This window comes from Gadus macrocephalus, chromosome 20 (genome assembly GCF_031168955.1).
Source record: "Gadus macrocephalus chromosome 20, ASM3116895v1".
NCBI lineage: Eukaryota > Metazoa > Chordata > Actinopteri > Gadiformes > Gadidae > Gadus > Gadus macrocephalus.
In genome coordinates, this window is record NC_082401.1 from 13070246 (window position 1) to 13096648 (window position 26403).

Genomic DNA, 26403 nt, shown 5'->3' on the forward strand with positions numbered 1-26403 from the left:
TGTCTTTTCTCCCAGAGGGAGAGGGGGGGGAGGAGAGAGAGAGAGAGAGAGAGAGACAGAGACAGAGACAGGAGCCATCGGGGCCAGGGGATGACTCACCCTATGGGGCCTGAACGGCTTCATCAGCTGGCAGAGGAGGAGGAGGAGGAGGAAGTGAGAAAAGGAGGTAGAGGAGAATGAGGAGTGAAAGGAGGTAGAGGAGGAGAAGGAGGAGAAAGGAGGTGGGGGGGGGCGTGGTCAGAGCGGCGTGGGCGGAGCTACTGCACCTCTGGGTGCGCTTATACCTCACACTTCATAAAGTCATCTAACAGGCCCACAGGTTAGCCTCTTATTAGGAGGGGGGGGGGGGGGGGGGGGCTCTGTGGGCGTCGTCACTTCAGCCGGTCGGCGCTGTACCTCACACCCTCTCTCTCTCTCTCTCTCTCTCTCTCTCTCTCTCTCTCTCTCTCGCCCAGCGCCCTGTACGTGGTGGACCTGAAGAAGTTCCGTAAGATCGCGGCGGGGGACCGTCTGCGGGGGCAGTACCAGGCCCTGAGCCAGGACCCCAACAGCCTGTCCAACCTGGACCAGGTGAGCCAGGCCCCGCCCCCCCCGCTGATGGGCAGCTGTCACAACCAATGAAAGAAGCCCCCAGGTCAACACTACAGGCTTCTAAACTGTCTTTTTCTCCCTCCGTCTCCCTCTCTATGTCTGTCCCCGTCCCTCTCTCCTTCTCTCTCTCTCTCCCTCTCTCTCTCTCTCTCCCCCCCCCTCTCTCTCTCTCTCTCCCCCCCTCTCTCTCTCTCTCTCTGTCTCTGTCTGTCTCTATCTCCCTCCCTCTCTCTCTCTGTCTCTATCTCCCTCTCTCTCTCTGTCTCTCTCTCTCTCTCCCCCCTCTCTCTCTCTCTCCCCCCCTCTCTCTCTCTCTCCCCCCCTCTCTCTCTCTCTCTCTCTCTCTCTCTCTCTCTCTCTCTCTCTCTCTCTCTCTCTCTCTCTCTCTCTCTCTCTCTCTCTCTCTCTCTCTCTCTCTCTCTCTCTCTCTCTCTCTCTCTCTCTCTCTCTCTCTCTCTCTCCTCCCCCTCTCTCTCTCTCCCTCTCTCTCCCTCTCCCTCTCTCTCTCTCTCTCTAGGATCTCCCCAACAACATGATCCATCAGGTGGCCATCAAGTCCCTCCCCCAGGAGTGGCTGTGGTGCGAGACCTGGTGCGACGACGCCTCCAAGGGCAAAGCCAAGACCATAGACCTGGTACGTACCGCCCCGGCTAGGCTAGGCTAGGATAGCGCCATGTCCAACGCTAAGATGCTAACGAGAAAGCAGGGAGTGGATGGACCTGGTACGTAGTGCACAGGCTAGGCTAGGCTAGCTCCACGTCCAATGCTAAGACGCTAACGAGGAAGAAGGGAGTGGATGGAGCTGGTACGTAGCGCACAGGCTAGGCTAGCACAGCGTCCGACGCTAAGATGCTAACGAGGAAGCAGGGAGGGGATGGAGCAGGTACGTACCACCCAAGCTAGGCTAGGCTAGGCTAGCGCCGCGACCAACGCTAAGCCGCTAACGCGGAACCAGGAGTGGATGGATATGAAGCGGGGAGATTAGCATGGGAAGCTAAATGGCCCTTCCCATAATGCTCCTCTGGTGGGTGCGCTCGTTTTCTCAAAGTAAATTTTTCCGCACTTACTGCTCGGGGACATCCTTCATTCCCCGGTTCCTCAGACGTCTTCACGAGGTTAACGCCGTGAGGCTCCCTGAGAGGTTAATGGCCCCGCACTGACTCACTCACATACCAGAGCAGACACTTCCCTATCGACCTCCGCTCCCAGAGGGGGGGAAGCTACCGACAGATCCTCAGGCCTCTTCCAGAGGAGGGGACGGCGGGTTTACTGGACTCAGGGCGCTCTCTCTCTCTCTCTCTCTCTCTTTGCATAAGTGTCACCGTTTAGCCGCTCAGACACTCGAGACGCGGCCCTAATGTCCTTCTAGGAGTGCAGGAAATGAAATTAGGTTCAGATGTCTGTGTCAGAGAGTGGAGGGGGGGTGGTGGTTCCTCTCGGTGACTGATGTGTTTACAACCCCCCCCCCCCACCCCAGTGTAACAACCCCCGGACCAAGGAGCCCAAGCTGACCGCGGCGGCACGGATCGTGCCGGAGTGGGTGGAGTACGACAACGACATCAAACGCCTCCTCAGACGCATCCAGGACGGGCGGGGGGGGCGACGACGAGGGTCCGACGCCGACCGCGACCGCCAACGCCACACCCGAACCAGAACCACAACCAGGTGAGCCCCCCCGCCGAGAGGGAAGACCAACACTAAGCCACTCAACGTTATAATGTGGCTCCGCCTTGAAAACGGCTGGGAGACAGTTTGGTGGCTGATGCTTTGTGTCGGTTCTGTCTGTCTCTCCTGCCTGTGTGTCTGTTCCGTCTGTATGTTCTGTCCGCCGATCTGTTCTGCCTGTCTCTCTGTTCTAACCGTTTGCCTGTCTGTTCCGTCTGTATGCTCTGTCTGTATGTTCCGCCTATCTGTTCTGCCTGTCTCTCTGTTCTAACCATCTGTCTGCCTGTCCTGCCTGTGTGTCTGTCTGTTCTGCCTGTCTCTCTGTTCTAACCGTCTGTCTGCCTGTCCTGCCTGTGTGTCTGTCTGTTCTGCCTGTCTGTCGTTTCCGTCTGTATGTTCTGTCCGCCTATCTGTTCTGCCTGTCTCTCTGTTCTAACCGTCCGTCTGTCTGCCTCTCTATGTGCCACAGAAGGCAAGAAGGACGAGCTGTAGGCCCGCTGAGGAGGAAGAGGCGGGTCTTCCCCGTCCCGTCGTCCGGGAGACGGACGCGTGCTGCTACGGAGGTCGTCCGCCGAGCGATCACCAAGCCAAACAAAGAACAGAGAACTATTTTTTCACGGACGTCTGAACTTCTTTTTTCCCCCGTCGCCCCTCCGTGTTTCACCTCGGCGCCTCGATTCCACCGAGCGACCCCAGACCGCGTTGACACACATTGCACTGAAAGCGCATGCATGGAGTAATTGCTACGGCACACTGGTTTTAAATATGATATACACCCCGCATCGTGACAAAAACACAGTTTGATCTCTGCTGAAACGTCTTCGAATGCTCAAACATAAAGCTGTAGATGCAGCTGTCTGGCTTGGCATATTCTTTAATGTTGAAGTATTAAAGTGAAGAGCTGGTGTATTACCCAGGAGCAGCCTGCCATGGTAGACGTAGCTACGGTATTAATACTGGGCCTGGTGCCAGCGTGCCAACACTAGTTAGAATGAGTGGTCGGACATCACAAGACCTGGTTTCTGCTCACTGTAGTTTTGGCTTCGTCACTGATCAGAGAATTCTCAATCACACTACAAATGATTTGAAATGATCGTACATTTGAACACTTATTGATTTGCAAGTAATCCTACTTTCCATGCCATGAAATATTGTCTCAGGAAAAATCAAAAACAATCATGCAATAATAAAGTATTTATCAGTCTGCTCAATCTTAAAACGAAAAGTGGGAATAGATGCTCTCCCCAGTGGACCACACAACTTGTTTACATTTCAATCTTTCTAATAAACACCCGTCATGGAGGAAGCCAGTGTGGATGGTTAATTCAGCTCTGCACTCAAACCGTCTTCTCAATTCACATTGAATAGGGATTGATTGAGGTAACTCAGACGGTTACCCATAATTCCATAGTGCAAGGTCGAACGCGTTCCAGTCCACTGCAGTAGACTGACCACTAACGAGCTGGAGGACGGAGATTCAGGAGGAAGTGAGGAGTTGCGCTGTGAAAACAACCAACTAGGATCGTTTGCAGCATCAATAATTCACTGCAAAAATGGGGTTAGACAGCTTCCTTGATTAGAAACCACCACCACCACTGTCAAAAAAGTCTGAGCTACTGTAACGCCGCGCGTTTAACACAACACTCGTGATCTCTGCATAAATAGATCTTTATTTACATCTCAGAAAAAAAATCCATTCCTCTTAAAAATAGTTCCTATGTACACATAATACATGTAGCTCTGTACATTTCAGAACAAGTATCCGAGAATGGAAGGGGGAATTTCAGGACCGCAATGCACCGACCGGATACGGCGTTCCTTCAGAATTAATATTTTACTCTTTGTGAAATTCCCTGCAGATGAAAGCTTCATAAAACACGGCCGATCAATTGTTAGCATAGCAACAGATGTTCCTTCCCCCGCCGCCGCCGCCGCGCGGACTCCAAAGGTTCCGTTGTTCCGTAACGCGGACGCGTCTTCTTCAGGGCGGCCCTGGATCACGCACCACTCCCTGGGTGCTCATTAAAAGCGATGCAGTCGGGTTTTAACTGGCGTTCTGCGGGCCGGGGGGGGCCAGAGGGCGAAGGAGGAGGAGGAGGAGGAGGAGGAGGAGCCACGTTCTGCTGGCCAGGGGGGGGTCCCCCGTAGAGCGGGGAGGAGGAGGAGGAGGAGGAGGAAGGGGCGAGACGCTGGCCGGCGCCAGGGGACAGTTTCTGGAGCTTTGATTGGCTTCCGGTCGTCATCAGTTGAAGCCGAACTTGAAGCTGAAGGGGCCACCGCCGCCTCCCCCGCCGCCTCCCCCGCCGCCCCCCGGAGCTGAAGGGGTTGAAGCCCTGGAAGCCCTGGTGGAAGTGCTGGTTCTGGTGGGCGCCCTGCTGGGTCTCCGGGTCATGGGATCCTCCCCCTGGTCGAACTTCGCTCTCATCTCTGGGGGAACAAACGGAGAGGAGGCGTGTGACTGCTGCAGCCCTCACACACACGCACACGCACACACACACACACACACACACACACACACACACACACGTACACACACGCGCCGCACGCGCACCCGTACGGATGCACGCACACACTTGTACGCACACGTGCGTGCATGCAAGTACACGTGCACGTCAAGCCAGAGCTACCGGGAAGTAGCGAGTGCCTTGGTGGACTGGCGGTGAACATTCAGCCTGACATCAGGGTTCAGTTTGAGGGGAAAACTCTGGAGGAAATTCACAGGGCTGAGTTACTTGTATACTTCGCAACAAGTAACAGAATGTGGAGCAACAGAAAGATACACGTTACTCATAGCATACTTTTTTTTTATATTTCACCCCACTACCACCAAAATGTAACATTCTTTGGGCGATGAGCAAATAATAAGCAAGTATTTGCTGCGCATCGCCTCAGAATTGTAACTATTCGGTTGCCTTTCTGTTCTTCAGATCATTACGAACTGAAAACTTTATTTTTCAATTTCAAGACAGAATCCTTAAGGGCTTTGACAACGTGTAATGTTATACATCCCATAACAACACTAATCGATAGATTAGTAATGTTATAAATCCTATAATAACAGTAATCCATCAATTAATCGATCAACGAGGAGGACTGAGGGACTGGTCGGAGGAGCTCAGTAGCTCGGAGACCGACAGGACGGGGAACACAACCCCCGGGACGGGAACACAACCCCCGGGACGGGGAACACAACCCCCGGGACGGGAACACAACCCCCGGGACGGGAACACAACCCCCGGGACGGGAACACAACCCCCGGGACGGGAACACAACCCCCGGGACGGGAGCAAGACCGGGACGCTGAGGCAGCGCTGGTGTCCACCGCCGGTCACATCACCCCCCCCGCCCCGCCCTGACGGCAGCGGCGGCGGGGGGGGGGGGGGGGCCCTCCAGAGACCCGCTTACATTCACCGCGGCGACGGCAGCACGCCAGACAAGATGGCTATCCCCGTCCGGCCCCGAGGGACCGGACAGATATCAGAGTTAACGAGTCCTCCGTCCGACGACACACACTGCTCAGAATCACTCCATCAGATTCATTAGATGGCTAATTAAGCTATTTAATCCGCTCCCCTCGTTGGCTACACTTTCCTCGGGCGTCGCCGTTGATTCTTGAGTCCAGCGGCTGAGCTCCCGCCCCCCAGCGCTGATTGGTTCTGCCGTTGTTGGGCCTTTTTGGGAGTGGCTGTCAACAGACTGAGACAGGAAGTGAACAGAAGGGTCCAGCCCAGCCCGTACCGGGGTACATGTCCCGGGGGGCTGAGCACTTCCTGTACCCCGGGCCATAATAGGGTCCCTTACCGGGGTCTGTAAGCACCTCTTTAGCCTGGGCCAGGGTGTGGGGGTCTTACCGGGGTCTGTGAGCACCCCCCTTAGCCTGGGCCAGGGTGTGGGGGTCTTACCGGGGTCTGTGAACACCTCCTTGGCCTGGGCCAGAGTGTGGGGGTCTTACCGGGGTCTGTGAGCACCCCCTTAGCCTGGGCCAGGGTGTGGGGGTCTTACCGGGGTCTGTGAGCACCCCCTTAGCCTGGGCCAGGGTGTGGGGGTCTTACCGGGGTCTGTGAGCACCTCCTTAGCCTGGGCCAGGGTGTGGGGGTCTTACCGGGGTCTGTGAGCACCTCCTTAGCCTGGGCCAGGGTGTGGGGGTCTTACCGGGGTCTGTGAGCACCTCCTTAGCCTGGGCGATGTCGATGAACCTCTTCTCTGCCTTCTTCTTGTCCGCGGCGTCCATGAAGTTGTCGGGGTGCCACTGCTGCGCCATCTTCCTGTAGGCCTTGATGATCTCCTTCTTCTGGGCCGTCCTGAGAGGCAGACCGGGGGGGCGGTGTTAGAGCCGACCAGGGGGGGGGGGTGTTAGACACCTCAACACAGGGGGGGGGGGGGGGGGGGGGTGGGGCTCGAGAAGTTCAACAGAAGTTAATTTAGAGAAGTTAAAGAAGTGTCGATAAAGTACTGATAATAATCTTCAGTTATTGTTTTAACGTTATGCTTTTTTGGGTTCATAAATTGGTGTTTGGCCTGTGATGGAGACATGAAATACCAGAATAAAGGACGTGGATGGAGGGTGATACTACAGCGGATAAAACACGTCTATTGGTTCACAGAGGTGACACATAGTTCATAATTTTTTTTACAGATTTTCTCTAATTCTTTAAATGACTGTGACAGAGATTTCTGTGGTCACATGGGCCGATCAGCCAATCACCATGACAACCAAGACCCAAAGACCCCCCCCCCCCCCCCCCCCACCTACCTCTTGACTCCCAGGATCTTGTAGTAGTCCCTCTTCTTGGACTGCTTGAGCAGCTTCTGGGCGCGGTCCAGCCCCTCCTTCACCTGCCGGTCGTTCCTCGCTGTGCTTCCCCGGCCTCCTCGTAGTCCCTGATGGCTGAGAGGGAACAGAGGGAGGCGGATGAAGAGGAGGAGGAGGAGGAGGAGCAACAAACCCACCCCCGTACCCCTCGGTCTACCCCCCCCCTATCAACTCCCCTCCCTGATGACGTCATGAATCGGTCCTCCCATTCTGAATTGAAGCTAAGTGGCTACAGAGCAGCTCTCTAGCCTCTGGGGTTGACAGTGCATTGGTCTTTCGTTATGAACAACACGAGTCAGGGCTGTCATTCATTCATTCATTATAGGATGGTGGAGATGAAGAGATGTGTGGCCATGACTCAACACGCTTCATCCCTTCATCTGTCCCCGTCCCCCCCTCTGCTCAGACCCCCCCCCCCCCCCCTCCCGTCCCCCCCCTCTGCTAGGTCCCCCCCCCCCCCCTCCCCTCGCCTGCCAAGTTCTGCCATCCTCTTCAAGATGTGTTTACCCTGCGATGTGTACTGAAGTGTGTGTGTGACAAAGAACACACGAACACACACACACACACACACACACACACACACACACACACACACACACACACACACACACACACACACACACACACACACACACACACACACACACACACACACACACACACACACACACACACACACACACACACACAGGACGCCGTCGCCAATGTGTTCTGACAGCTTAAAAGCCTGCGTGAGATCCCTCGTCGTCGTCGTCGTCGTCGTCCCCCCTTTCCCCCCCGCCGGGCAGCGTCACGCCCACACCTCATAATGTGTATTAATGACGGCTCCGCCCCCCTCCCCCCCGGGCCCCCCCTGCTCCAGCTGTGGTCTTTTATCACCGATCGTTGGCTGATTGTGTTTTGTTCCGCAGCTCCTGCAGTAAAGCGGGGTCAACGCGACCCGGGAGGCGGGGTCTAAATCCTCTGAGGAGACACATCGACCCCATTGGTTAGTCTGGCCGTGTGTCTGAGGGGGCGATCAGGTCAGACCCCCCCCTCCCTGAGAGAGTGCTGGGGAAACATTACCAACACCCAGGGCCTGAGCCAGACACACCCTGGTCTGACCCAGACACACCCGGGTCTGACCCAGACACACCCTGGTCTGAGCCAGACACACCCTGGTCTGAGCCAGACACACCCTGGTCTGACCCAGACACACCCTGGTCTGAGCCAGACACACCCTGGTCTGAGCCAGACACACCCTGGTCTGACCCAGACACACCCTGGTCTGACCCAGACACACCCTGGTCCACACAGTGGTCGTCTGACCCTAACCCATTGTGGTCTGACCTAACCCAGACACCAGCTCCAGCATCATATTAATACGAGCAAATGATAAAGGAATGACTTGGCGAGCGCAGTCATAAGACGAGGATTCGATGAGGGTGACATAAATCACCGTGGCAACGGAGAAACGACAGAAAAAAAATCGAGTTGGGGGAAGAGATGCACACTGCACATTACCTTTCAGCAATGTGGTGCATTCCTGCACACATTCCAGTTCTAATAATTCATAATGTCGGCGGCACCTCATCGAATACACGATAAATCAACGCGAACAACAGGGTCAATCCCAAATATGTGCTGAAATGCACCTTCTAGATCCATATTTTTAGGAAGAATCCTTTATATCGTCTGGATAATGAATCATCTCCCATTTAAATAAAAAAAGAAGGAATTCTTAATTAAATCATGCAGTGGGAGACGATCCGTCAGCTCTTTGTCTGAACACTGGCAGCTCTCTCCATTCGTTATAAAACCAACATCATTCGTTTTATTCTTGTGATGTTCAGCAGAAACCATCACGAGGCAGAACGACGGAGAAAACAGATCTGAATTCTTAACCTTGGGCCGAGCGTGCGAGAGAGAGAGCAAGGGAGAGCGCGCGATAGAGAGAGAGAGAGAGAGAGAGGCTGCCAAGGACTGGCTGTGTGTTTGATGAATGAGCATCTGTGCTTAACTGGTAGCTGTGAGGCAGGGCAGCTGTAGATCACCCAGGATGTGCTTACTTTAAACCCAATAGATTCCTGCCGGGGCCGTTCTGAGCCCCCTGTTCCCGTTCTCCTCCCCACTGCAGACCGGCCTGTACAACAGCCCGCTGAAAGCCTCTCCCAAAAAATATAAAACAGTAGGATCAATGAGAGCCCAGGGAAGGGGCTTCCAGCTTGTGATGAAGCAATGGCCGCAAAATGTCCAATCGAAACCGTTTCGTATGATAAAAAGCAAAGTACGACAAAAGATGGAGAGAAAGGTCTAACAAAGGCTTTTTCTCCAGCCAACCGGATTTGGCGGGAGCAAAGAGCTTCACTTGGCACTTTTGTTTTCCGAACAGCGTTTTCTTAAACGCAAACATGAGTATTTGAAGGGTTCCACAAGGCTAGGGGACACACAATGATGCAAAAGAACAGGGTTGTTGTGGCAACAACAGTGTAAACTTCGGTAGAGACAGCTGTGGTGCACTTTAGTTGTATTCATGGGTACAGCTCTGCTTGGGTCGTTTTCCCGATGCAGAAATCTGTGACCCTGAGTAAATGCGCAAATAAGGGGCCCCCCCGTATACCAAAAAAAGCAGCTGGTCCAATCTCATCGTGTGACACCCGGCTGTCCAGAAAGCAAGGCCAGGAAATAACGACGGCGACAGTAGAGGAACCCAGCGGAGATCTCCATCTTTCACTCTTAAAACCCTGGAAGGTCTGAAGGCTCAGAACTGAAGACAGAGGTTGGCGTTGAGATTCTGTTGGTTTTAGAACCTCTGGTTTTATACCCGGAGAACCGCCGTCTCTGATTGGATGCGCTTTGAGAGGTCAAAGTTGACATTGTTTAAAGGTGACGTGTGATGTGATTCGCCGTTACAAGCCGCTTTGTCCACCTAGATGTGTGCTGGATAGATCAGTCTACCAGCCTACCCCCTGGACTGTCATACATCTATCTATCTATCCGTCATACATCTAGGTGGACACGCCCACTTGTGATGCGTGATCAGACACAGCTGTTATGTGTAATATGTCCCCTTTAAACTTTGATTTTAGTGCCACGGTGGACCCCGGGTCGCGCGCCAACGCTGACCCCCAGAGGCCCACGGGGGTGGACCACCTGAGAGGAGGTTGGTGGCGGAGGAGGTGGAGGTCCCGACCGGCTCCTACCTTCTTCGTACTGCTCGTCCTGGATGTAGGCCTCGGCTCGGTCCTTCAGCGCGCCCGCGTTCTCCGGCTCCGCCTCCAGCACCTCGCTGCACACGGGGATGGCTCGGCCGGGTTGCTGCGCCTGAGAGACGGAGACCATACACGAGTGTTTACCCTCTCACCCTCCAATGGCAACACAGACAATCTAGATGGAGGTTCATACACACACACACACACACACGCCCTCACACACACACACACACACACACACACACACGTCAATAAATAGGACATCGTTTCACTGGACATCGTTTCAATTCTTCTTCTGGTAAAAATCCGGGGGAAAACGTGTCCCGGGTCCGTCCCGCCGTGGTCGTGTATTCCCGCTGATGTGACGGGACGTCTCATGCATTTTATTCAGTGTGAAACAGCGGCTAAAAATAGGATTCTCCGGGAAGCCGGGACACTACTCTGGGTTGTAACTCTGGCAGCGAGAAAAACAACGTGTGGGACTTTTCCAGAGAGTAATTGATGGAATAGCGGCGTTCCTTCTCCCTGTGCGGTGGGATACTGCCGTGGCGCTTTGTGCCGGCGTGCAGCGGACCGGATCTGGGGGCGCGGTCGGAGGGACGGTTAAAATGAGGACCAGAATTCCTTCCTGGAATAACGTGCAGCAGCAGCTCAAGCTCCAGGACCGTGTGACTCCAGAGAGCTTAAAGCTGTTGCTAAGGGTTTGAAGTCGGACTCCATTGGAAACTGCAAATGTTTCAGTCATAATAATTAATGCACTTCACAATCGCACTTCGTATTGAACGTGTGGTTTGTATTGTGTTTAATGTTGCAACTGTGTACTGCTGTCAATCTTGGCTAGGTCTCTCTTGTAGAATGAGACTATCCTGGTTAAATAAAGGATCAAATAGTAACTCAACATGAACCGGACAGACGGGCCGATGTAAGCCTTCATTGTTCCACCACACAGCTCGAAGGACGCCCGTCGCACCACCAGGCTAGCGGGACACCAGCCACACGAAACGTGTCGCTTATCTACGTCAGGGAGTCGGTGCTGCGTCACGGCTGGGGTGGAGGTGGTGGCGTCTGTCTGTCGGTGGGTGGAGGAGGAGGTCGAGGTGGTGGCGTCTGTCGGTCGGTCGATGGGGAGGTGGAGGTCGGTTGATGGGAGGTGGAGGGGGAGGTGGGTCGATGGGGAGGTGGAGGGGGAGGTTGAGAGGGAGGTGGAGGGGGAGGTTGAGAGGGAGGTGGAGGGGGAGGTTGAGAGGGAGGTGGAGGGGGAGGTGGAGAGGGAGGTTGAGAGGGAGGTGGAGGGGGAGGTGGAGGGGGAGGTGGAGAGGGAGGTTGAGAGGGAGGTGGAGGGGGAGGTTGAGAGGGAGGTGGAGGGGGAGGTTGAGAGGGAGGTGGAGGGGGAGGTGGAGAGGGAGGTGGAGAGGGAGGTGGAGGGGGAGGTGGAGGGGGAGGTGGAGAGGGAGGTGGAGGTCCTACCTGTGCCAGGGCGTGGCAGATGCGCTCCTTGGCGTTGTGGGAGAACTGCGGGACGTTGGGCTCCGTCCCCATCACCGCCTCGTACTTACTCACCGCCTCTTCGTACCTGGAGGTCAGGGAGAAGAGACGGAGAGATTACACCACCTAACCCCCAACACACACCCCATTACCACCTAACCCCAAACACATGCTCGCTCACCACCTAACCCCAAAACACGCTTGTTTACTACCTAACCCCCAATCACACACAATATTATTCTCTCTCTCTCTCAGCTAGGCTTTGGAAGAGACTCCTACCCAGTTAAATGTCACTCTCTCCTGTCCAGCATACGTCAATAACAGGGCTCTAAGCACTGGAGAACACCTAGATCGCTGTCGCTCGCTCTCTCCTCCCTCTCTCTCTATTCCTCTTTGTTCTCCCACTCTCTCTCCCTCTCTCTCTCTCTCTCCAACTCTCTCTGACTCCCCCAGTTCCTTCATCTCTCTCTCTCTCTCTCTCTCTTCGTCTCTCTCTCTCTCTCTCTCTTCGTCTCTCTCTCTCTCTTCGTCTCTCTCTCTCTCTCTCTCTCTCTCTCTCTCTCTCTCTCTCTCTCTCTCTCTCTCTCTCTCTCTCTCTCTCTCTCTCTCTCTCTCTCTCTCACAGACAGACGGGCGTACCTCTCGTCCTGGATGAGCGACTCTGCAGACATGATCTGCTTGTTGAGCTTCTTGACCTTCTTGTAGTGGGCGTAGCACTGCTTGTGGTCGGGGTCCAGCTTCAGGCACTCCCTCACCTCCCTGCCAATCAAAGAGCAGGGGCGGAGCTACAGTCTCAGGGTTCATTCATGGTACCAACCCAACTGTTGAGCGGCGCAATGTTTCTACAGTGTAGGGAGGTCCTGGTCTCAGGTGATGTTATTATGTGTGGGACATGTCCATGTCTCAGGTGATGTTGTAAAGGTTAGGTGAGGGACATCTCGTGGCCTCAGGTGATGTTATAAAGGCTATGCGTGGTCTCAGGTGATGTTATAAAGGTTATCTCATTGTCTCAGGTGATGTTCTAAGGTTCTTACGTGAGGGACATCTTGTGGTTGCCCAGGTGATGCTTTAAAGGTTCTTACTTGATGTTCTAAAGGTTCTTACGTGAGGGACAGGTGGTCTCAAGTGATGTTATAAAGGTTATGTCGTGGTCTCCCAGGTGATGTTCTAAAGGTTCTTACGTGAGGGACTGATGTTCTAAAGGTTCTAACATGAGGGACTGATGTTCTAAAGGCTCTAACATGAGGGACTGATGTTCTAAAGGCTCTTAGGTGATGTTCTAAAGGTTCTTACGTGAGGGACTGATGTTCTAAGGTTCTTACGTGAGGGACTGATGTTCTAAAGGTTCTTACGTGAGGGACTGATATTCTAAGGTTCTTACGTGAGGGCCATCTCGTGGTCTCCCAGGTGATGTTCTAAAGGTTCTTACGTGAGGGACATCTCGTGGTCTCCCAGGTGGTAGTAGATGATGCTGAGCTGCAGGAAGGCCTTGGTGTTGTCACTCCTCAGCTTAGAGGTGGCCTTGAGGTCGCTGATGGCCTTCCCGTTCTCCCCCATCTGGATGAAGCACTCGGCCCGCATCTCCCTGGAGCCCACGTCCCACACGCAGGTCTGGGGGGGGGGGGGACAGGCAGACCGTCAGAGGGGCTGTCAACAGGCTCCCATTAGGCATCGAAGGTCAACCAGGGACTCTGAAACCGGTTCACCTCGAGACCCAGAAGACCGTCTCAGTGCGTCCGTGTCGAGACCCGACCGCACACTGAGAACTCACGTCTTCTCGGTGTTCACACTCACACACACACCAACTGGATCAACAATCATTTTACAAAACCCTGCTCTAAACTAACCTCACACTGGGCGAAACGCAGGCTGTTTCCCAAAGTGAAGGCTGCAGCTTTGCTAGAACACTTCCTTGCGAGTCGCGTCCTGTGGAGATGAGGCTAGAGTGCTGCCTAGTGTTTGTAGCATTCAGAGTTTGGAACGACTTGCTAGTGTGGAAGTGTTCCGCTTCCGCTTTTTAAATATTGCTCCAGTGTTAAATATTTTAATTGTTGTAATTGTTATTGGCGACAGTAGTTTGTTTAAACACCACCTACTTACATATTAAAACAAATCAATCAAGGCAAAATATAGCCTATCATTACGTTGCAAAAACGTTTGAAAGAAATCGCACAGGTAAATTTTTTGCATTGACATGATTAATCTATAGAAAGCAATACGGCACAAAATATTTCCGAAACGTTCAAATAGCTTCACTTGTGTAAAGCATGTCAATTTTTAGATATCCCATGCAGCGTGTGAACCAGGGATGGAAATTAACACCCGCCACACGCCATTTGCGGGTGGATTTGTATGGTGGCGGGTAATACTTTCCAGTCAGGTCCGATCAAATTTGCATATCTAATACATTCGTTATACGGCGCTGCACAGCATACTGACATGCTGCACAGTTCAACAACCATTACTGTCAACGTCCGGCCCCTTCTTCTTCTACGCCTCTTTTGCTGAACTGCGACTGTCAATATCCGGGATAATATCGGTAAGGGCTCTCAAGTCTCACGCGTTCGGCGTGAGACACGCAATTCAACCCATGCACACGCTCACACGCCACACGTAGGGTAACCAGACGTCCTCTTTTGCCCGGACATGCCCTCTTTTTGACACACTTTTAAAAAATGTGTGGCGGAATTTCAAAATCGTCCGGGATTTTATTAAAGCCTCATATATGTTCACATTGAATTTGAGTTGCGTTTCTCTGGGTCGTTCACAAACTAGTTAGGCTACGCCCTCCCCTACTCAGTTCTGTTCGCTTCGCATTGGTGGAAGTGAGTAGGGGGAGTGGTTAAGTAGAGCCTTCAGATTGGACGGTTTGACCTACTCAGTTACCGTCGTGTTTTGTATTTATTATTTTACCATTATTGTTTTATAGGGATATTTTCAAACATTAACAAATTTCTCCCACAGGGGATAGATAAAGTTCTATCTATTGAACAGAAAGAAACACTTCATACTTTACACACATTACCACAGCATTGGCCTACTGAATGCCACAGATATATTTTCAGCATTGGACTGAATGCCACACGTGTTTTTTTCTGAATATTAGTGTTAAGGGCATATAATGCTTACTATCATACGTTAGTTACCATGTCTGTGTGGACACATTTGTATGCGGTCACATGTAAATATAAAAAAAGAAATGTTCCTATTGACTTATGATGGTGTAGCCATGCATGTTCATGCATGTCAATTAGTTTTTTAATGAAAATACTTTGTATAGATGAATTATCCCCAAACTTGTCATCGTAACACCAACTGATGTGTATGAAAAACACTTTTCTTATCTATTGTTACTATTATATTGTTTTAAATGTACGCATATATTAAAAAATATATATAGCGTATAAAAAGTGGCTGGTAAAAAAGATGAGTGGCTGGTGGGCAAAAAAGTTAATTTCCATCTCTGGTGTAAACGCAAAGGATTGTGGGTATTTTGGCTTGTTGAGGCTCCATCGATGCATCCTTGAAAAATCTCGGAATTCTCAAAAATAAAGGGCGCGGATTTCCGAGTGTTCTCAACATCGGAACAGTGCTTTTCGGCGTTCTATGACGTAGCGTCCTTAAAAGGGCAGCCGTGGAGCATACTTCCTTCACATTGGGAAACAGCCCCAGTTCACAATATTCCCCATTAGTGGGTGAATCCATTCGACATGTGGTACATAAATACAACTTAAAACAACGTACACAAAAAGTGAAGCATGAAAAATCATATCCAATCATTGAGAGGAGGCAAAACCAGCAGAAAATATGTATCAATGTTCCCTTTTCATCTTTAAGTGACAGTATGAACCCTCCTATGATTGACTGATTTCTCCATCAAGAAAATATGCCACCCACAAACCCACAAACCCACCCTCCAACAAACCCCCACCCCCACACCCACCCACACCCCCACAGACACACACGCACCTCGATGATGGAGTCCAGCATGGCGGCGGCGCCCGGGTAGTCCTTGGCGCTGAAGGCGGCCTGGGCCTGGGCCAGGAGCCGCTGGATCTCGTCCGCTCTGATCAGCTGGCCGTGGGCCTCCGTCTGCTCCTGGGCCGTCGGGTGGGAGTTGAGCTGCGAGAGGGACGGCTTTTAGGAAGGGCGTGCGCCTTTACGACAGGAACAGGAAGACTCTGTCTCACACGCCTTGCTCACAGTACATGCGTCCGTCGACGGATGACCGAGGGCGTGTCTGACTTATGGGGGAGGGGGACTAGTCTTTGTAGACGCATACTGCAGCCAATCAAATCACTTCCCACTACAAAGCCGATGTGTGGATATAAATACAAAAGATGACACAAACAACAGGTGACTTAAAGCAATCCTATCGATACCACATTTCTGTACAAATATATAACGGCCGGATTTTTCCTGCTTCTTCCTGCTTGTTATTGCAACATGGATCCAGTAATCGCCTGACGCGCATTTGCATAACCGCGATCTGATTGGCCGACGGATCCGTCGCTGCCTGAAAAGTTGAAATATTCTTAACTTCCTGACACAGGCCACGGAGCCGACGGAACGGATTGACCCACAATGCATTTGGAGAGCGCCCCATGCAAGGTCAATAAGATCCGTGGACAGACGTGTACAGTGTGGATGCGGCGTTACGTAAGAGAGAGAGTGGATGACATGCGGCACGGGTCGGATTCAAACCCACGGCACCGCGAGGTGTACGAGGTGTACGAGGTGTACGAGGTGTACGAGGTGTACGGGGCGACCAGGGTTTAGCCCCTGAGCCTCCATTAGGGAGAGAGGCCGTGTTTCATGACACCGGCGGTCGGGCGAGAGTGGATCCATTCGTGCCGGGAGAGGTTTGGAAAACAGGGCAGACAAAGACAGAGAGAGGAGGAGGCCGGGCTTCAGAGTGGGGGGGTGCACCGCGATCGCGCTCTCCTGCCTGTACTGGACTCCATCGGGGTCGGGGATGAAGACGCCACGCCGACTCTGAAACCTCTAAAAGGGTGAGCCGATCCCTTCAGCAGCAGCTTACAGCACCGCGACCACAGCCGTAATAAAGGTCAGCGCATTCACAGGAGCTACTGCATCTCTGCTAACGGCCCTCTTTATCTGTTTCTTTAAGCCATAGAGCCGGCCGCCCTGTGCGTGTTCGCTGCTAGCCGGGCCGGCCGGGCGGGCCGGCGCCCCCTGCTGCTACGCCTCCGGACATCCTACCCACGAAATACGGCAGCGAAAGAGGCCGCGAGGAGAGATCGCTATCGGCCAGGCTTCAGGGCCATTGGCAGACGGTTGATTTGAATCCTAAAGCTTTCTCACACTCTCTCTCTCTCTCACACACACACACACACACACACACACACACACACACACACACACACACACACACACACACACACACACACACACACACACACACACACACACACACACACACACACACACACACACACACACACACACACACACCGCGCTAACCGCTTATAACGTGACCTGCAGGCGGTGGAGAATGAGAAGGTTAAGCGTGTGTCAGCGCGTTCTTCTCTCTAAACCCGCCGGAGCTGAACCGCTGAACACCTTTTCAATGGCTCCTTTCTGCTGTGCGTCCGTTCGAACGCCAGTCATTCAGTGTGTTCAGTGGCGTTGGCGGCGGCGGCCTTGCGTTGGCAGCAGCGCGTCGGCGCGGACGCAGAGTGAATCACTAAGTTAGAGCGGAGCACTAAGTCAAGGCGCTCCCTTTGAGGGAGACACTCAGAGTGGAGGGGAAGCATTAGGAGGACATCAGTGGGGGAGTTATGGTGGAGAGCTGGCCTCTGCTGACCCACTGCAAGCCTGGGAGTTGCAGTAACCGTAATAATGAAGAGCCATCAAAGAGACTACAATACTTGAAGGTTTCGGACTACAAAGATGGGAGCCGGGTTATATCTGGGCCAGATATAACCCCAGTTATATCTGGGGTTTGACTTTGCTCCAGTTAAGAGCAATGTTCCTGATTCTCAATACCCTGAAAACTAATAATCAAAGCAAATATTCAGTTATTCTAATTAGTTCAAAGCTCTTGTCTATACAGAATCTGTATTAACAAACCCTCCACACACACTTTGGGACTCATGAGAAATCCCGACAGAAGATAAAGATTTACCCAGCGTCAGAACATTCCTACAGTCCAACAGTGACACCTCCTGGTGGGCGGTGGTTCCACACTCACAAACAGAGAAGACTCCCTTCCCTTCCTCAGCCTTCGTCTGTGTACTAGTGTTGACACGGATTGACCCTCGTGTCCCCCAACACTCACCACTCTCTTAAAGTCGCTCTCGGCCTCGTCCAGGTTCCCCTGTTTCAGCAGCAGGTTCCCTCTCTGCAGCCTGGCCTGTTGGAGACGACAACAACACACAGCCCAGCATGTGTTACCACAGATCACAGCTGACATCCTCCCCAGTGTTCCCAGTGTTTGGATTACGCAACATTAAGCTGGTTTGTGAACTCCCTCTGGTAGGCCAGCAGAGACCCGGAGCAGGCCGGATGAGTGCGGTTCTTTAAATATTCCCGTGACCCACTAAGTTTAGACCCACTAACTTTAGTTAGTGGGTCACTGCCTCTCTGGGTGATGCACACTACCGTTGGGAATGGAAAGCTGTGCGCGACTTTTGATGTGATTGGATATTGTAAAGAGAGAGAAAAAAACGTAAAAAAAACAGAACCACGGATCAACCTTGATTGAACTCATAATGAATTGATAATAAACGAATAATACGCAGATGGCGTAAAGATTGAGGCGCGCCACATTGTCAGCTGTAGCCCACAGCCCTTCCCACTAAGGATACTCCCACACTCGCTCTGGGAGAACTCTGACCGCCTCAGCATTTGAATAAACCGGTCGGGCTGAGCCTGATTCAAATGACTTTCCACACCGTCTGACTCACCGATGTAAAGTCGGGCTTCAGCTCGATGACCCGGCTGAGGTCCGGCAGGGCGGACTTGGACTTGCCCATGGCCAGGTACACCGTTGCTCTCCTGTAGAACGACATGTAGTTCTGTGGATCTCCATCTATGGGGGTAATGTGTACATCAGAATGTGCATTCATAAATATACTTTTTATTTTACCTTTATCAAACCAGGAAGTTCCTTGAGATTCAAATCTATTTTCCGAGTGAGTCAAGATAGCGCAGCAGTATAAGGTCACAAGCTCACGTTTGGTGGACGTTTTATTCCAAAGCGTCTTACAGTACTGTGAATACATACATTATTGGCCTCAGTAGAATCAAAACCTCAAACATGGAAATTTGAATGCAGTGCTCGCTAGATTAAGATACACAGGACCACATACACACAGACGAATGTATCCATATAGGGCTTTTACACCGCAACATGACATTGCAATGACCGTTTCCATTTTGGAAGCATAGGAGCATAGAAGAGAAAGTCTTAATGTATTTAGTCATGGTTTTTCTGTCTTTCTTTATTTAACTGTGAAATAATCTGTTATTTAGGGGACACTTGATGTTTAAACTACTCCAGCATTTCCAGTACAATCTTCATCTAAGACATGGCACAACCAAGCTTTCACTAGCCCATGTTACAGTTTATTAATCTTTACATAAGGATGTAACGGTAGGACAATTCTCTGGAGTCCTATCAATATGTATGAGTATCGCCCAGACATGCATTCTGCTGTACCAGCCCTATTAAAGTGTTCTTAACAGGTGAGTGGTGGCATGTTGTCCCTTACCAACAGCAGCGTGGAAGTGTGAGAGAGCATCAGCCAGCTGTCCGGCCGCCAGGAGCTTCTTCCCCATCGCAAGGTGACTCTCCACACTCCCGTCCGTGTCACAGTTCACTCCTGGGGGACAAACAGCAGTGAGAAGCAGGACTTGAGTCAGATGCACAGGGAACCCTTGTGATCCACCCTTGGCTTCAAAGCTGAAAAATAATACTCGACCGACCACTGAACAACAACACAACAGCAGGTGAAAGTGGAAGTACGCCTTGTGTTTAATGATCCACCCGGCTACCTCAGGACCTCAGGTCCTCTTCAGTAAGTCTGTATTCCGTATCTACCTAGTAATAAGCAGAACACATCGAGAAGCTCGCCCTGGATAAGAGACTATGTTCTCAAAACCAAGAAGCAAAAGCATTTTTCCTGCTGGCAGAAACCCTGACAGCGAGCTAGCTGGAGTTAGCTGGAGTTAGCCTGAGTTAGCACGTCTCCTGCTGCTCCCTAAGTTCAGATAGGACGGTCTGAAACACAGGGTCCACGATCCAAACCCAAATACACAAAGTGTAACTTCCCCAACGAGCCAAGGCAGAGAGGGTCAACAGAGAACTAAGCCTAACCTACCTTCATAGCGGAGGTCGATCAGCACCAGAGCGTAGGGGATGTAGGTCAGAATGTGCTGCATAGAGCTCATGGAGACCATGATTCAGAATCGCCTTCTCTTCTTCCTCCTCCTCCTCTTTTTAGTCTTCTTTAATCACAGCTTTCACCTTGTTTAACTGGGGTTAGGAACGATCCTGACAGTGACATGGGGTGACAGCTACAGCGGTTTGAAGTAGCACCACTTCCCTATGCAAGACATCGAAGACCCAACACAATGCACACGGCCGGTCGTGGGGGGCGCCGATTGGCTGAGCGATCGGGAGGCCCCGCCCCCCAGGCCTGGATCAACGGAGAGGGGCCACGACAGCCCTGTCAGAGCGGGGGCCACATCACTGGGTTGTTTCGATGCAAATTAACTTGAATAAACAAAGATAGTTTCCCTCCACAGGGGATTCGAGAGAAATTGAATAAGAATCGCTACCGGAAAAGACAGCTGTGTAAGTATGATGTAATATGTCATCATAGTGTATTCTACCCATGCCATTATTTTATTGGTAGGATTGCAGGATCGAAGTAGGCTTTACACAATGGCTACCATACATAAGTACACACAACATCCATAATAATAGTAACATTCTTTATTATTTACTTGACTTTTATTCGCCAATATCTAAAAACAGAGCAGGATATATACACTAAATACACAGGCGACGGAATACAATCTAAAATAAACTTTAACAATATGTTCATCTCCTGGTCACACATAGGCGTTGGAGGAGTACGTCTTGCTGCTCCTGGTCACAGAGGAGGCTTTGCTGGCCCTGCCTCCTTCACTGCTACCCTGGGAGGACTTCCCCCCCAGGTCCCCCGCTGAGCCTATAGACGAGATGTAGGTCCCCTTGCTGGAGATAGCTCTGTAGTCCTCAGGGACGCTGTCGTTAGGGACACCTTTGGCCTTGGAGCTGTATGGGGGTGTAGTGGGTGTTAGAAGTACCGTTCTGGGCTGAATGAAACCTTTATCTACCCAGGTTGACTACACTGAGATATGAGGGAAGGTACGATTGAGGCGAAGGTTTAGGTAACGCTTCAGTCCTCGTCAGTATAAGGGAAGGGGAGATAGAGCAGACACCTTTGCCGATATTGTGTAACCCTTTGAAAATAGTACCTGACCAGCGACTAAACAATAACAGGAGTGAGGTGTAGGGGATGGTAACTATTCCTTGGGTGGTATAAAATAAAGAAAGATTGAACAACAGTTTAAGTCTAAAGGACGTGTAGACACCAGAAGATATGTGCCCTTGTAATCTGAACTTTAGAAATACTTGAGCGACTGTGTACTCTTATAACCTACACTGCCAGCTCATAACTCTGATAACATGAACTAGTCTACGGGTTGAACAGTGAAAATAAACAGTGAGAGAAGCCATGTGTTCGACTGTGGGCCTTCACTGTACCTCGACTGGCATCCTTCCATCCCAGAGAAGATGCTGATCAGCAGACCTCCGACGACCAATAGGGTGGAGCCTGCCCAGCCGATGAACACGCCCACTCCGATCTCAAACCTGCAGGGGGGTCGTACCAGCGGGCCGAGGTGTCAAACATTCAACACGCACCTGTTGCACCTTTTTAAAATGACAACGTGTCGACCACGATGACTAAGGCAGTCTCTAAATGTATGTTGTTTGATGCCTGGTATCGTTATCACATAGATAAACAGATGAGAACAGAAGCTACTGGGTGATAGAGTAGAGTAGCTCTCTGCTAATCCATAGCTAAGGGGCTGATAACCGCCATTCAATCAAGGGATGGCGCTCAAATGGACGCATTTATCACATACTTTTGAGCTCTGAAGTTATCGTCATGGAATTCCGATCGTATTTTGTTCCCGAAGAAGGAGAAGGCCACCATGGAGCACAGACCTACAGGGATAGCGTTCCCGAGAAAAAAGTATCAAACCGAGATAGACGTTGTGACAGTTGACACAACGACAGCGTAATGTTTACGACAAAAGGACACGAGAAACCCGGACGACATGCTGACCTGAGATGAGGAAGTTCATCCCGGCAGCGAACGTGACCCTGGCGTTGGCGATCTCGGAGCCTCCGATCTTGGTGCACTTCATCCCCACCAGGAGGAGGACGGAGCCGAAGAAGGCCAGGATGATGGAGATGATGATCAGCGCGCGGCACATGTGGATGTCCCCTGGTCGGAGGAACAGACGTGGTCTCATGTGTGCACTTTAACGTTTGATTCATCCCAAAAACACGTCCCTGGTCCAGGCTGATAGACGGTTCTGAGGTGCAGAGTTATCCCGGTCAACCGCCACACAGTTTCCCTTCTCTTCTTTCCCATGAGCTATGTCCGTCAACAGAGCGAGAACAACAACATAGCAACAATAATAACGGTTATTGGTAGAGTCTCTCTCTCTCTCTCTCTCTCTCTCTCTCTCTCTCTCTCTCTCTCTCTCTCTCTCTCTCTCTCTCTCTCTCTCTCTCTCTCTCTCTCTCTCTTTCTCTCTCTCTCTCTTCTCTCTCTCTCTCTCTCTCTCTCTCTCTCTCTCTCTCTCTCTCTCTCTCTCTCTCTCTCTCTCTCTCTCTCTTGCCAACAACGCTCATTTGGAGCTTCCCATTCCTGGCCTTCCGTCGTGTGATGGGAACGCCCGACGCGAGCTGCCCTTCCCCAGCTGACCTCTGCCTCTGACCTCTGGTTTACTCACAGTTCAGCGCCAGCAGCGACGGGATCCCCTTACAGTCGGAGACCCCCGTGGAGTCGGAGATGCAGTCCTTCCAGAGGTTGGAGAAGTAGTTTGAGGTGGTCAGGACGATGCTGCCCACCTCGGACCAGGTCCAGATCTCCGTGGGCATGGTGGAGCACACCAGGATCCACCCGAACACACACACCACGAAGCAGCCCATCTCCATGTACATCACCACCGTCCGGTTCATGGCAGCGGGCTCCTCTGTGCGCGCCGACAGAGGGAATGAGACAAAGCAAGGGCCTGGAGACAGTGCTTCTGTCTCCTCCACCGACTGAACCCACTGTACACACACATAGAGGTTTAGGATTACAGCTACGCCTGCCCGTCCACTCACACCAAACGCACGCACGCATGCACGCACACACACACGCACACGCACACGCACACACACACACACCTGACAACAAGTAGCACCCAAGTTGCACCCACATCAAGGCCTGTTTACCCTCTCACCCTCCAAATAGCAATACACACGATCTAGATGGGGGTTCATACACACGCACTCACACACACTCACACTCAAACACACCCACACACTTTCAGACACAGACATACACATAAACGAAAAATACATACACACACACACACACACACACACACACACACACACACACACACACACACACACACACACACACACACACACACACACACACACACACACACCCTCTCAGACACACACACACACACACACACACACATACACCCACACAAACACACAGATATAAGCACGTAAACACAAACATGGGCACATTGTATATTTTCCATTAGATGTTTGGCTTCATCTCTAAAGGTCACACTGGTTACCACTCAGTGTTTGGTGTGGGGACAAACCCCAGCCTGCCAGCATGAGCAACTCAGTTTCGTGTACATTTGACCCTTCGTCCAATACTTTTCAACCAATGTTTCAATGGGACTTTTGTAATTATATGCAATAATAATAATGTAAAATAGTGAATAAAATAACTTCACTAGTGACAAACTCAATGTAGTGTTCATAGATTTGTAAGTAGCAGCTTTTCACATATTCTATATTTGTTACTTTTGTAGCTCTTCTATTGAAATCAGTTTCAGCCTACAATGTTTGGTTCTGATAGAATTCAAAGAGCATAATTTTATGTTGCCAATAAAACACTTGCAATAGACAGGAAAAGTTTTCCTTATCTTCGATCACGTGCTGCATACATCATTTGTAAATGAGAACACGAGCCAATACATGTGTAACATCATTTTTTTATTAGGTCAAGACTTCCAACCTTAAACATCCTAACCAGAGCCAGAATAACTGTATCCACAAACGTTAACATAGAAGGGTATCAAAATCGACAGGTGCATCAAGTTAATCTTTACAAATGTACACGATGAGACCTCGGTCCCCGTCTCTCTACCGGGGTCAGGGGGACTCCCAGCGTCGGCCCCTAGACGAAGGCGTCTCTCTGGGACAGTCTCTCGGGGGTGGTCCTGGAGAGGTTGGAGACCCTGGAGCTGTTGGAGCGTCCCTGGCCGTAGTAAGTCCCCCCCTGGACCCGGGAGGGTCTGTAGTAGCCCGTGTACAGGCTCCTGCCTCGGGTCCCCGGCGCCATGTACGTCCTGGTCCCGTACACGTTGACGTTCTCCGTCCTGTCGACGACCGGGCAGAGTCAGGGTGTCAGAGTCTATGTTTGCTCAGGGACACCGGCACACTTGTTTACGCAAACATACCCAAAGACAAACATTCAAACACACACACACACACACACACACACATAGGAACCTGAGACTGAGTGATCAGTGCCCCTGCCGTTGGGTGATGAACGCCAAACATGATTGGAGTTAACAATCTAAGATAGTGAAGCATAAGTCCGTCATAGATTACCTCTTAGGGCAGACCACTCTAAAGACTGTGATGGCGTAAAGTATGGCCCCAAACAGTATGAGGAAGCTGCCCACCAATCCAAGGAATATTGGGTTTCCAAGGTCATACCTGCAATCAAGGTTGGTGCAATTAAAGTCGACAGATCACGCAAAATATGCAACACAATGCGCAACGCTTCCCTGCCTTCCACCTGGCTGGAGTTATGTGTTGGGCTTTAGTGCTTGCTAAAGGCCTTCCAGCAGCAGTCGAGTAAAGCATACCTCAGGGCTCCTGGTTGTAGATTCAAAGTGAAAGCGTTCCTGGCCACTCGGTTGATGTACAGGCAGTAGCCCGCGATGTCAGACACACCTGATCAAAGAAACACATTTGTTCTGTTATCACAAAACGGCGCAGGCTGTTGTGATTCTGTGTTGAACGAAGTAAGCATGAGCCGTCCTTGCCTCCGACGAAATGAAACACAGACCCGGCTAGAAGAAATTTGTCCTTGGTCTTCGTCGCTCCACCGATGTAGGTGCACTCCATACCGGCGAAGCAGCAAACGACCCCGAAGAACCCGAGAGTCAGCCCACACATCAGGAGGCCTCGCACCCCCTGGACGTAGGCTGGGAGGGGGGGGGGAAACACGGCTTACAGCTCAGCTTTCCTTCCAATGCAAACGGCAGAATTCATGTATAAACACGTTAGCGATAACTCAAGGAACACTACAAACATTGGGGAGTACGCCTCTTTGTGAACCATTTTTCTTAATGATCTTCGGTAACTTACACGATTTCCTCTTTATATCGTGGGAGGTCCCACAGACACCATTAAGTTATGGGGCTACACTTTCCGATCACATATTTGTCCCCATTAATAGAAGGCATTTGTCTACCCACGATGAACACAGCCGTTAAACTAGCATCGTCTGCACGGCAGCACTCACCGGCCACGGACCAGAGGACGGGGAAGTCCCTGCAGTTGGTGACGGCGGTGGAGTCTGTGTAGCAGTCCTTCCACAGGTTGGACCAGTACCACGCCACCTTGATGATCCAGGACCCGCCCTGCCCGCCGATCTGGCTGATCCTCCAGAAGTCCATGGCCATGGTGACCAGCACAAACAGCCAGCCCAGCGACGAGGCCAGGAAGCCAAACACTTGGACCAGACGTTTCCTCATGGCCGCCGGGGTCCTGTCCCTCCGTCCCTCGCGCCGAGTTGGTTCAACAGGAGACGGACGTTGAGGCGATAAAGTAAAAAGGAAAGGCTCCTCTGGGGCGCTCTGTCTCGGTCTCACCTGGGCGGGGCAGAGCGAGGCGTCGACCGAATGGCGAGGAGGGGCCGGCGCGGTGAGGCAGGCTGGTGCACCTCTCCAGGCGGGCAGGGTGAGAGGGTGAGTGGGGGTGACGGGTGTGTTTGCGCAGTGTGCCGTGTGTTGATGTGGGCGGTGTGTCAGCAGCGCCGCCGTGTTGACAGTCAACTCGGAGACGCGAGGCCGACACGCCACAGGCCCGCCATCCATTGGTCTGCTTCATTCTCACCAACCGCACCGCAACAGGGGTTTGTGTTATAGGTGATGTAATGCTACTCTAATGGAGAGGGTCTCTCCGTAGGGATGGAGAGGAATTTGAAATTGTTTCTCAGCAGTTTCGATATAAATTGCTCCTTTATTCACTAGGACACTACAGGAAACACTCCCTATGTCTGTCATTAGAACATGCTGAAAGAACATCAATACGTACACGCA

General features: G+C 51.7%; 4 protein-coding genes and 2 long non-coding RNA genes across 7 annotated transcripts; 3 read left to right on the plus strand and 3 right to left on the minus strand.

The window, feature by feature from the left end:
- The first annotated feature begins 411 nt into the window (after positions 1–411).
- LOC132448513 (UDP-glucose:glycoprotein glucosyltransferase-like) lies at positions 412–3562 on the plus strand. Its single transcript, XM_060039901.1, has 4 exons — positions 412–570; positions 1109–1225; positions 2069–2256; positions 2726–3562. Exons 2-4 carry the CDS (start codon positions 1124–1126, stop codon positions 2994–2996), a joined length of 561 nt encoding a protein of 186 aa, XP_059895884.1. The 5' UTR covers positions 412–570; positions 1109–1123; the 3' UTR covers positions 2997–3562.
- A 344-nt stretch (positions 3563–3906) lies between these two features.
- On the minus strand, positions 3907–20328 carry dnajc3a (DnaJ (Hsp40) homolog, subfamily C, member 3a). Its single transcript, XM_060039896.1, is given in 14 exon segments — positions 3907–4648; positions 4651–4683; positions 6409–6557; positions 7010–7107; positions 7110–7144; positions 10252–10372; positions 11728–11833; positions 12385–12504; positions 13175–13356; positions 15715–15867; positions 18047–18121; positions 18675–18799; positions 19482–19592; positions 20091–20328. Coding segments are annotated over 14 exon segments (1782 nt in total). The 5' UTR covers positions 20170–20328; the 3' UTR covers positions 3907–4253.
- LOC132448514 (uncharacterized) lies at positions 12496–13305 on the plus strand. Its single transcript, XR_009523376.1, has 3 exons — positions 12496–12695; positions 12727–12771; positions 13167–13305. It is a non-coding gene; the product is annotated as an uncharacterized LOC132448514 (long non-coding RNA).
- Positions 20329–20692: 364 nt separating the features above from the next.
- On the minus strand, positions 20693–23014 carry LOC132448511 (claudin-10-like). 2 transcript variants are annotated; one of them, XM_060039898.1, is made up of 5 exons: positions 22786–23014; positions 22110–22271; positions 21907–21988; positions 21524–21631; positions 20693–21031 (listed from the first exon to the last, which is right to left on the minus strand). In XM_060039898.1, exons 1-5 carry the CDS (start codon positions 23012–23014, stop codon positions 20827–20829), a joined length of 786 nt encoding a protein of 261 aa, XP_059895881.1. In that variant the 3' UTR covers positions 20693–20826. The 2 variants fall into 2 exon arrangements, with proteins under 2 accessions (XP_059895881.1, XP_059895882.1); XM_060039899.1 differs by lacking the exon at positions 21524–21631.
- Positions 20837–23528, plus strand: LOC132448517 (uncharacterized). Its single transcript, XR_009523379.1, has 2 exons — positions 20837–20958; positions 22788–23528. It is a non-coding gene; the product is annotated as an uncharacterized LOC132448517 (long non-coding RNA).
- A 527-nt stretch (positions 23529–24055) lies between these two features.
- Positions 24056–26024, minus strand: cldn10l2 (claudin 10-like 2). Its single transcript, XM_060039897.1, has 5 exons — positions 25605–26024; positions 25123–25284; positions 24943–25030; positions 24683–24790; positions 24056–24447 (listed from the first exon to the last, which is right to left on the minus strand). Exons 1-5 carry the CDS (start codon positions 25834–25836, stop codon positions 24246–24248), a joined length of 792 nt encoding a protein of 263 aa, XP_059895880.1. The 5' UTR covers positions 25837–26024; the 3' UTR covers positions 24056–24245.
- Between the last annotated feature and the right edge of the window lie 379 nt (positions 26025–26403).